Source organism: Eimeria mitis, genomic scaffold (assembly GCF_000499745.2).
Source record: "Eimeria mitis Houghton genomic scaffold, Emh_scaff507, whole genome shotgun sequence".
NCBI classification, from domain to species: domain Eukaryota; phylum Apicomplexa; class Conoidasida; order Eucoccidiorida; family Eimeriidae; genus Eimeria; species Eimeria mitis.
Genome location: NW_013573364.1, coordinates 2,907 through 14,332, shown reverse-complemented (window position 1 = coordinate 14,332; position 11,426 = coordinate 2,907). Strand labels below are relative to the sequence as shown.

At 46.8% G+C, this 11,426-nt stretch overlaps 2 protein-coding genes across 2 annotated transcripts; one reads left to right on the top strand and one right to left on the bottom strand.

Moving 5' to 3' along the window:
- Nucleotides 1-3,705: 3,705 nt before the first annotated feature.
- EMH_0014540 (vacuolar ATP synthase subunit c, putative) lies at nucleotides 3,706-4,923 on the bottom strand (the record flags this gene model as incomplete). Its single annotated transcript, XM_013500146.1, has 1 exon — nucleotides 3,706-4,923. The coding sequence occupies one exon, from the start codon at nucleotides 4,921-4,923 to the stop codon at nucleotides 3,706-3,708; it is 1,218 nt and encodes a 405-aa protein (XP_013355600.1).
- Nucleotides 4,924-8,578: 3,655 nt separating this feature from the next.
- EMH_0014530 (ATP-dependent RNA helicase, putative) lies at nucleotides 8,579-11,146 on the top strand (the record flags this gene model as incomplete). Its single annotated transcript, XM_013500145.1, has 2 exons — nucleotides 8,579-9,688; nucleotides 10,118-11,146. 2 exons carry the CDS (start codon nucleotides 8,579-8,581, stop codon nucleotides 11,144-11,146), a joined length of 2,139 nt encoding a protein of 712 aa, XP_013355599.1.
- Nucleotides 11,147-11,426: the final 280 nt, after the last annotated feature.

Genomic DNA, 11,426 nt, shown 5'->3' with positions numbered 1-11,426 from the left:
TGTTGCTGCTGCTGCTGATACTGCTGCATTTCAGCATCAGTATCAGCAGCACTCTCAGCAGCAGCAGCAGTGATGCGGTTGCATGCATGCATGCATGCATGCATGCATGCAGAATAAATATATTTGTTTTTGTTTGTACCTGGGGTTAGGGGGAGGCCGATGTCCACCTCGTTGATGCATAGAAAGCCCGGGCGTTCGCTCATCACCCTGAAATCGCATGCTAAGGCGATCATGGCTCCACCTGCAAACTGAAAAGAGGAAAATAAAATAAAATAAAATAATATTTTTTAATTAAAATTCAGTTTAATATTATAAATTCAAATTATATTCCGTGCTGAGGAGAGAAATACATAAACTTTTACCTATATATATACAGAATTGAAATCACTCACTGCGTGGCCGTTGATAGCCGCAACGAGAGGCACTGGAAACGTCAGAAGACGGCTGAGGACTGAGATAAAAAAAGAAAAAAATAAAAAATAAAAAATAAAAAAAATAAAAAAATAAAAAACACGGAGATGCAATTCAACTCCATGCAGCTTGAATCTTGTATACAACTTTCAAAGTCTATCCATGTGATAGACATCTCCTTGCTGTTACAGAAAAAAAGATGATAGTAGAATAAAGTAAATCGAATAAGAAATTATAATAAAATAAATATAATGAGAAAAGAGAAAAAGAGAAGATCAAAGCGAAGAGAATAGGGGGGAGAGTAAGTCAAAGCTTTTCAGATAAAAGAGGAAACGAAGATAAATAGCAGAGGGTGAGAGAGAAGAGAAGGTAAAGATGAGAAGCAGCGGGAGAATAAAAATACAGAAATTCGTATATATGAAAAAAGATGAATAGAGAGTTTGGCCAGTATAGGAATAAGTTAAAGAGGAGCAGATAGGGGGGGAAAAGAAGATATAAAAGAAAAGGATATGAAGGGGTAAATTACGTCTATGAAATGAATTCAAAAGTTCTTTCGGTTTCTCCATCAAAATATCTGTGTTCAATCCGTTGCAAAAGAACTTTCCTTCTCCCCCAATAACACAGGCGGTGGGTCCTTCTGTGGATTCTGAAACCAGCAGAAAGCATCCATGAATAAATGATGATTTAATTGATTTATTTTTTATTTCCCGCAAATAAAAAAAATAAATTAACTTATTTCTCACCAACTTTATCCAATATTTCGTGCATTTTCCCTATGTAGCTGAAATCCAAGCGATTTTCAGAAGCGCCAAGGTGAACTGTATACACCCCTTCTTTTGAGGGGCCTTCTAGCTGCGGGTAATCCATAGTTTTAGGAAAATAAAAAGGCAGAATAAAAATAAAAATATAATTTAGTTCTCAACAAAGAGGGGGAAAAAAGAAATATACACATTTCAACTCGAAGCAGGACTGCGGCTGCTGCCTGTGGCGTTGCCGCGGTGGCAGAAACACGAAACCGTCAGCCCCAAGGAAATTTTTTGCTCAAATATTTGTGAAATCTAAGTTTATAAAAGAGTTTAAATTAAAATTTATCCAAGAAACTCCAACAAGGGTTCAATTGCTGCAGGTTTCCACCCACCGGTCCACTGGTGCGGCGGGTGCTGTGTTGGTCTGCAAGGGAGCAACCCGGGAGAAGGAAATGAATTCAAAGCAATAACAGCTAATAAAAAAGATAAAAACCAACAAACACAAATTAAATTTTCCCCAAATAAGAAGAACACGCATGTTAGCTTCACATAATATAAACAAATACATTGCTCTGAAACACGACGAACGCACAAAGTGACCCGGGAGGAGAATATGGTTTGGAGGCTGTAACATAGACGAATAAAGAGAAGAAGATATTTTACCCCCAGAGAGTATGGATTCACATATTCAACTTAGATAAGATGAACAAACAAATTAGCCTGAAAGGCGAAAAACAAACAGATCAACATCAATACTAACCTGAGAGTATAGAAACAAACATGGTGACCTCGAAGAAGAAGAATAAAACACAAACTCAGAAAAGAATAAAAACAAATATATTAGGAGTGAAGACACTGATTTTCCTCATTCACGATGCTACAGCAATCCACTCACGCCAACAGCAAAGAAAACAAAGAAACCACCCAAACGCGTTTTATTGAATTTTTGCTGGTAATCAAGAGTACTCGGCATACGATTGTTTTTTTATCATTTGTACTATATTTAAAATTTTTAATTAATTTTATTTGGCTCACAGCTGTTAATTGATTTGTATTCGGTGTTGAGTAGTTGATCGGTATACAGCTGCCGTCTATCTGTTCTACTTTTCTCCTAGCTGCTAATAAATTGCATTTGGTTTACTTTTATTAATCATTTGTACTCTTTTTTAATTACTAATAAATAAATTAGTAATTTTATTTATTTTATTTAATAAATTTTATTTATTTGGCTTAAAGTTGTTAAGAACCCCCAATGCCATCCTCGCTCTAAAATTCTGAACTAAGTAGTTTCTCGTGAATTGCTGTAACCACTGAAGTGTATTTTCATTAAAAACTTTTTTTTTTTTTTCATTGAGAGTTTATTTCGATCCAACTTTGTTTTCATCTGAGGTGTGTTTGTCTCTGGGGGCTTGTTCTACCTTGTCGACCTTTAAAAGCTTCTGCTGCTGGCGGAGCTGCTGCTGCCGCTGCAGCTGTTGTTGCTGCTGCTGCTGCTGCTGCTGCTGCTCCTTTGCATATTACGCCTCTCTCAGCTGTCTGCAAGGAGGTTCCACTGACAGCCATCTTGTGTTTAAAACTACAGAGTTTTCCCGCTTAATACTCGAAATATTTTATTAACTTTTTCCAGCAGTTGGTAGAAATTCAAGCGGGCCAAACAATGCTCTGCCAGTGCATATAGTTAGCTAGCGATGCTAAACTGTGAAACATCCGCATGTTATTTGAGTGCACGTTATGCATATGCATATATAAATATAAATATATATATATATATATATATATATATATATATATATATATATATATATATATATATATATATGTTTGTTGTATGTATAAAGCACACACTAAATAAACAATAATCCGTACATTAAATATATAGTACATATACTACATACGCAAATAACAAGGGCAGTATTTACAAACAAGTATATAAACGTCTTTTATATACATCTTAAAAACTAGAGAACAAACTTTCTGCAACTGGCGGAAACTTGAAAGTTTGCGAAAGTTCACAAATCCGTCCCAGCAGCAGCAGCAGCAGCAGCAGCAGCAGCTGGTGCTGCTGTTGCTGTTGTTACTTAGAATTGCTTCAGCGTTGTTTTTCTTATCCTTCTAAACCATGCGTGCATGCATGCATGCATCGATGCATAAAAAACATGCACCCACGAAGGGAATCATGCATGCATGCATTCCACGCACTCATGGATGCAACCCAAGCGAGAAAAGGATAGAGTGGAAGGTGCACACATGCAATGCATGCATGTGTTGCATACAAGCAATATATGCATGCAGTACATGTATTGTATACATGCATGCAACGCATGCATGCAACGCATGCACGGGATATATGTATGGCATGCATGCCTGCAGTGCATGCATTGAATGCACATATAAAGTGCATGCATACTCATGCATGCATTCACGACAGGCACGGGCGAAACCCATGAAAGCAGTCAGAGTTGAATTGCTGTTATTTATTACGTCACGCCTCTCCTCTTGCTGCAGAGCAGAGGGCTTCATTGATTGGATGGTTTGCATGCGTTTATATTCATGTTGCAAACGGCTGCAGCGTGAGCAGCACATAAGGGAAGAAGTCTTCGCCTTCTCCTCCGTCATTGCTATCCTTGGCGTAGAACCTGTTGCCGAAGAGGCCAGGGGGAGTGATGAGGGTATCGAGTTCTTTGTGTATTTTTTTATCTTTATTTTCTCCTATAGGCCTCAAGAAGAAAGAAACAAAATTAGGAGGAACACCAAACCTTAGCACGGATTCACAGAATACCCGCATCGCTTTCAAGTGTACCCATGCAACAAATATATCCGAGAATGCAGCGAAACAAACTCGACTCAAAAAAGTTTCGTGTTTTGTTTGTTCCGCCATAATCTTGGCTCTTTGTTCTGTCATTTCTTTATATACTCCCTCATTATAATTAAAATCACGAACCACAAACCTGTGTTCTGATGCAGCTTTCTTGAACTCCTCTAAACCCCTCTTGAACAACACAACCCTCCACAGACAGACCCCTTCACGATCCGGGGGAATGTTGAATTTCTTAGCTGAGCGCGGCACAACGAAATGATTTAGTTTTTCATACGAATTCAACCAGTTTGCCTCTGCTTCTAGCGCTACACACACAACAGCTGTTGTCAGGTGCTCCGTCTGCACGAAATCCTCTTCTTCTACGACAGATGGGGTTAAGAGATCCACGAGGTCCCGCTGGGCGTACGACAATACATCTCGCTTCGAGGCAGAGGCACTGACCTGCTGCCGCACCTCCTGCCATGCTGCTACCTTGGCTCGTACTTCTTCATCAAGTTTGTTGACTGACTGAACAATTGCTTCAATGTTTTCGCGAATTGCACGCGCTTTAGGAAACTTTGATTCATCCCAAGTGAAACGGCGGATGTACTGCTCAGGAGTCAAAGAATGCCGCTGCCACATAATCTTGAATTGTGCATCAGGGTCTATTTCAAGTGCCTGACGCTCCACGCGCCGCAGCACTGCCTCCACAACGCCGTCTTGTTTCTGCAGTGCATCGACGGCGCGGATCAGATCGTCAAAAGAGCCGAATTTCAGGCCCAGTGGCACATCAAACAACCCCACGTCATCACACAGCGGGGTACGCGGCAGCAGCAATGCATTGCGTACACCCGAGTGAATCAACTCCGTCGTTTGGCCCTCTCGAAGCGAACTTGCAATCAACCAAAAAGCAGGCTTCACAGAACGGCCTGCTGCACGCCCGCCGCCCCCTTCCCCTGCTGCTGCCATCACGAACACTAAAGATGGAGGAGCAGCTGCTGGAGTGCCACCCCGAACCGCCCGAACATGAAAATAAATGCAACAAAAAAACCGCCTCTATACCCGGCCGTACTCCGCGGGGCCCCTCCCCGCATGTGCGGCGGCCCTCGCTCCTCAGGTGTTTCTGAACCTCCCTCTTGAATATACACTCGAAATAATACAACTTTTACACAAACAGCAGCAGAAAACTCCAAGGAATGCCGCCACGCGTTCAGGTACTTGCACACAACGGAGCGGAGAGCAGAGAGAGGGCACGGGGGCCTGGCTGCCTTCTCGCGGACCTCAGCAGAAACACGATACGAGCTCAGCAGTAAAAATAATCAACTCGAATTATAAGCCTTTCAGACCTCTCTAATCGAATATCACATATACCCTCGTGTGCTTGCATGCTCAGCGGCTTCGGTAGCCGCCGTCGGTCCGTCGCCACTACAGAACACAACACAGTGCAATGTAAAACCTGCTTTAGCAACAAGTCCAGTAAATCCTTTATCCAATCTCCATGTAATTAAAAGAAGCCAGCTTACTTCAATTCAAACGCCACAAAATAACTGCAGGGAAGCACACGACCGCGTGTGTGTTTTCTCCTGTCGTGCTGGTGTTTGCTCGGGAGAGAACGGGGGCCCCGAGGGTTTCTTGCAATCTGTCTGAGGTCGGTGTAATGTGTAATTATTCTAGCAAGCAGGCTGCCTCCTGTGGGCCAGGGACGTCGTAGATTGTTGATAGTAATTTTCCAAAGGTGCTACTGCATGCAGCCAAAGGCGGCTCTACTGGGTATTCTGCCAGGCTATGGTGGGTTGCACTGCAACGAAGGTTGCAGCAGGGAGTGTTGCAGCTCATGAGAGGACTAACAGGCTCCTCGCCGCACAATCAACCCCACGCCTTTGTGCCTCCATTGCAGCGTACCCACGGTTTGATCTGCCGTAAAGTTAAGTTTCCTCGTTTGGTTTACTTCTAAGTACACATTAGTTGTTTGTACTGTGAATTATACAAAATACAAAAGTTATATACCCCCAGTACTGTAGACTTGGGTGCTGTACTCAAGTCGCTTGGAAACGGGAGGGGAGGTTAAAGCTGTTTTTTCGCAACCCACATATTAAGCGTTTTGACTCTACCTGGCTCTAACGACAATTGTTCGCCTTACCTGTCTACCACCAGCTGAAGTATACGGCGCAGCATGCACGAGGGATGCAGTGTCTTACAGCACATGATGAAAGGGGAATGCAGATGCAAGACTAACCAAATTCCCTTATGCTGCATGTACTAACGCTGTAGATAGTCTTTGAAATTTATACATGTATTTCTACTAGAATGAATGTTGTATGCTGCCGGAAAAGAAAATGTTTAGAGTGGCCATGCTGCATACGGCCACTCCGCGACCCACACTAGTACACGCCCTTGTGTGCCTGATTGCCAAGCAAGGGATGGGCGGAAGAAGGGTAGGAAAGGAGAACACGAGAGTGCCCAGAGCAACCCAAAAAAGAGAAGCAAAGGAAATTTAGCAAAGGATGGAAAGCTGCCGGCACCTGCAGGCGCTGTGCCTGTTTGTTGCTTTTGCCGCGAACTGCACAGCGCGTCTGCAGCCAGGGCCCCCCACAGGTGGTGAATACGGTGCCCCTTGCCTTGTGTTTGGGGTTGAAGCCGCCGTTCAATACAACCCCAACCTAGTAGAAAAATGAGAATCCGTGAATACATGTGACAATTGCCATATAAAGGCTATACGCTGCTCAATCTGTTGGTGCGTTGTTTAAGCCCACGCTTATACCCGCCGCCGCTAGCTCAAGAAAGGCGTATATATATATATATATATATATATATATATATATATATATATATATATATATATATGAGGAATGCTTTCCCATGGTCGATATCCAGAGATCAACTCGGATTATCAAAGTCCCGGGTATCTAAGGCTAAACTCTGTTAACTCTGTTAAATGTGTCTTCACGATTTCTTTCTCCTCCAGCTTTTCCTTCTCTCAATGAGGTAGCTGTAGCTGTGCGAGTAAAATTCCAGGCGTTGATGGTATGCTGACGTTTCTAGAGCGCAGATAAGTCGACGACCTAAATTAACGCTTTTGCCGCCTGAGGGCAAGCAACAGAGGATATCATGCAACAGATCGCGAGTTTCCCCCTCAGCCTGTATTTCTGCGCGTTCCGCAGAGAGTACAACTCCACTAGAAGCCAGTCGTTCAGGCCAAAGACAACTACCAAACGTCGTTTATTGTAGTGTCGCGCCTGAAATTTTGGGGTTTTCTTTTTGCGTAACCATTGCTCATCGTTTTGCCTCGAGAAAAGCAGCTGGCATCCTCACCAGTCAACAAGCGGGCTGGAACTGGAGGCCCAAAGGCCTGGTGAGGGATACAGCATGTTATGAGTTGCAACAAACCCTACCCAAACTAGTGGTAGCGCAAGGCAATCCCGCAAGCAAGAGCAACAGAGCCTACAGTGCTGGTGCGTGCATGCATATGCTGCATGCACTAAAACTGTAGAAAATTGTTAACTATTTGATTCTGAGTAGGCAGCCTTCTTGCAAGTACAGGCACCGGTACTGACTTCACAAGGAGCAGGCCATAGGGCCGCTGTGCAGCGCCTGCGTGGAGGCTGTAGGAGTAGCAGGGCTAGCGTAGGTGCTTTGGGGGGGCGCTCATTATAATTTTTTGTGCTGTACTACAGCTGGTAACGATCCTCTGCTAAGATCGAGGTTCTTGTTGCACTCGTAACGAACCCCGCCAGGGGGAAGCAAGGGAGCGGCCATGGGGTTGGGACGCGCGTTTAAATTTCACCAATAACGAGGGAAATATCACCACTAGAATTGATCATAAGTTGAATTCGTGAGCAATGAACATATTTAAATGGAAACAATGACTAAATTCCTTCGTAAGAGCACCCCAGCCACGGGACGCTGGAGCGGCTGCTGCGTGGGCAGGCTGCAGTGGGTTCGGTGTTCGCGGGGTTGAATGGGTTAATTCATAGCCGCGATAGAAAGTGAATAGTGTTATTTTGTAGTAATTACAAAAGAATTAAATGTATTTTTGTTGAAGAGAAACGCAGAAGCTTCCCCGCTTGCAAGCACCACCCTGGCTGCAGCATTATTAGCTCCGGTAGCAGCGGCTGCTGCAGTTGTTTAGATGGGCGCGGTATGTATGTATGAAGTAACAGAGAGTTTGCGTGTGTGGTTTGCTGTTGGTGGCCGTGTCTGGTTATTAGGAGTAATACTCTTTGCTGTCTTGATTGAAAATTCTTATTTTGCCGTGTACCCCGCAAGAGCCCACAAAACTCCTTCTGCGGGCCCCCTCCCCACGGCTGCAGGAGCGCTGCGACGGCAGAAGAAGCAACAGAAAAAACAAGAAGTTCGAGGCCTCTTCTCCTCAGCGAGTTCCTCTCCAGCGTTTATTTCGTGTTCGTCAGGTGCGTAGTGTCTGCTGTGCCGACCGGCGTCCTTGGCTGCCTCCACAGGGCCTGCCTTTGCATGCTACTTGCTGCTGGTTTAGACCCCTTCCTTTGCAGTTGTGAACTTGTGAGCTCTTCCTTGCTCTTCTCTTCTTTCCCGCTGCCCTCCTGCGCGTTGCTTCTCCTGGTCTGTCACCCGTTGGCCCGTTGTCTCAAACCTCGAACCGTCAATCATGGATACCGCATTTCCAACAGGGGGGACGGCTGATGCAGCGCCCGCCAAATACATTCCCCCCCATCTCCGTCGCCAGCAGCAGCAGCAGCAGCAGCAGGGGCCAGGCGCTTCAGCAGCAGCATCAGCAGGTTCCCCTTCGGCCTCGGTGGGTGGCGCGTACCCTTCTTACCCGTCTACAGGGGGGGGAGGAGCAGCAGCTTGCACGGGCCCCCCACGCCCAGTTTCAGGGGCCCTGGGGTCTATGAATGGCCGCCGCAATCCGCAGGGGTCCTCTCCTGAGGCTCGCGGCCGCTTTAGTTGTTTAGCTGACCGTCCCTCTCCGGCCAGCGACTTCCGGGGGCCCCACGGGGACTCGCGAGGAGGCGGAGCGGGTGTCGCCCCTGATGGACACAGCGCACCGCGTGGAGGCCCTGGGGCCGGTGGAAGCAGCAGCTGGAGCGGGGGGGGGAGGCCACCCCGCCCGAGTCAGACAGGAACGGGGTGGGATGTGCGTGACGGCCGCTCTTACAGGCCTGAGCGCGCAGATGATGTGTTCAGTCCTGAGAAGCAGCAGAGCACCGGCATTAAGTTTGATGCGTACGACAAGGTGCCTGTAGAGCTGAAGGGACGGGGGTCCGAGAGGATTATGCCTGTAGAGTCGTTTGAAGAGGTGGGCTGCAAGTTTTCTCCTCTTCTTATGGAAAATGTCTCGCGTGTAAACTACAGCAGACCCACACCAATTCAGAAAAACTCAATCCCCACCATTCTAGCAGGCAGAGATCTCATGGCCTGCGCGCAGACAGGCTCAGGGAAAACGGCAGCTTTCTTGTACCCCATCATTGCGCAAATGCTCCAGACGGGGCCACCGCCTTTGCCTGCTAGCGAACGTGGATCAACCAGCGCGTACAGAAGGAGCGTCTTTCCTGTTTGTCTCGTCCTTTCACCCACCAGAGAACTAGCAATGCAAATATACCAAGAGGCCCGCAAATTCCAATTCGGAACTGGCATCCGAACGGTGCCGGTTTATGGCGGATCTCAGATCAAACGACAGCTCATGGACTTAGATGCAGGATGCGATATTTGCGTCGCAACACCAGGCAGACTTGCAGACGTTCTTGAAAGGAAGAAGGTATGTATCCTGCTTCTCGTATATAGTTCAGCTTTATCATGCTTGCCTTGGGAGTGTATATCCATAGCTACAGAACATGAACGTGCTTCTTTTGTTTCGAAATACTGTTGTAGAGTGCGTGATCTGAAACGATTGCCACGAACGTACAGAGCGGCCGCCGTTCTGTTGCCTGTAGAAGTGACAGCTGCATATTGGGAGAGCCTGGGGTTCATGTTCCACTGTTTAGGGTTCAAGGCTTAGGATTTATGGTTGCCTGTCGATGCATTATTACTCTAGGGGATTTCCCCTTTTCTTTATAGCTCTTGTTCCTACAGATGTGTTGTGAGTATGCTTCTCATGTCAGTTGGTATTGTTTGGGTTGCCCTTTGTTGCGATGTTGGATGTTTGGGTATATGTCAAGCCTTCGTTTTTGCGTATTTGCGCGTTCAGATTCGTCTTGCTTTGGTGCGCTACCTGGTGCTGGATGAGGCGGATAGGATGTTGGACATGGGATTTTTGCCCCAGATAAAGTCCATTGTAGATGATTTCGACTTGCCTCCGTGCCCTTCTCCCGGCAGCGTTTCAGAAGAAGGACCCGGGCGCGGTCGGCAGACTATCATGTTTTCTGCGACGTTCCCGAAGGAAATTCAAATGCTAGCCAAGGATTTCATGCACGATTACATCTATTTGGCAGTAGGACGCGTGGGGAGCACGAACGAGTTCATTCGTCAGCGGCTGTTGTATGCAGACGAAGACCAGAAGATCAAGTTGTTGGTGAATCTGTTGCGCGAGTCGGAAAAGGGTTTGGTGATTGTGTTTGTAGAAACAAAGAAGAAAGCAGACATGATCGAGGATTACCTTTTGAATGAGACGTTTCCGGCTATTTCAATTCATGGCGACCGCACCCAAGAAGAACGCGAAGACGCACTGCGGCATTTCAAGTCGGGTCACAGGCCGATTCTGGTGGCTACCGACGTGGCAGCCCGCGGCCTCGATATTTCGAACGTTAAACATGTCATTAACTACGATTTGCCTTCCAACATTGACGACTACGTACACCGCATAGGCCGTACAGGCCGTGCGGGCAACCTCGGCTTGGCCACCTCCTTTGTCAACGAACAAAACAGACCAATTCTACGCGATCTGCTGCATCTTTTGGAAGAGGCGAACCAGGAAATACCCGGATTCCTTCATCCTCTCGTCGTCTCCTGCACCTCTTCCTCGCTGCGTCTGGGAGGCAGGGGGGGCTTCGGCCGCATGGCGAGCAGCAGCAGCAGTAGATTCGGGGGAGGTGGGGGGGGCTCGTTCAGCCGCTCCTCTGCCACAGCGGGCTCGTCGTATTCAATTGGAGGCGGCAGCCGCATGACGGGAGGGGCATCAGATTGGCGATCGGAGGTCCCAGGACGACCCACAGGCTTCTCTGCAGGCATGGGCTTCGCAGCAGAACGCAGCGGCGGGCCTGCGCGAGATGCATGGTAGATGGATGCTGCAAGCATGCATGCTGCATGTATACACCCATGCATGCATGCGTGCATGCATGCAGACGCACGGACGGATGGATGGACGGGCTCTGTTGAACCCTCATAGTTGCAACTTCATCGTCAGATGTAACGCAGGACACCCGGGGCGCCGGTCTCCTGAGGTCGTTGCGTCTCCGGTGTTTTGTTTTGCTTGCCTTTGCCTTGGCGCAGAAAAAGAAAACTGTCGATACCTCTGCAAATCAAATTTTGTGTGCCATTGCCGCACCAGTACTCCAGTA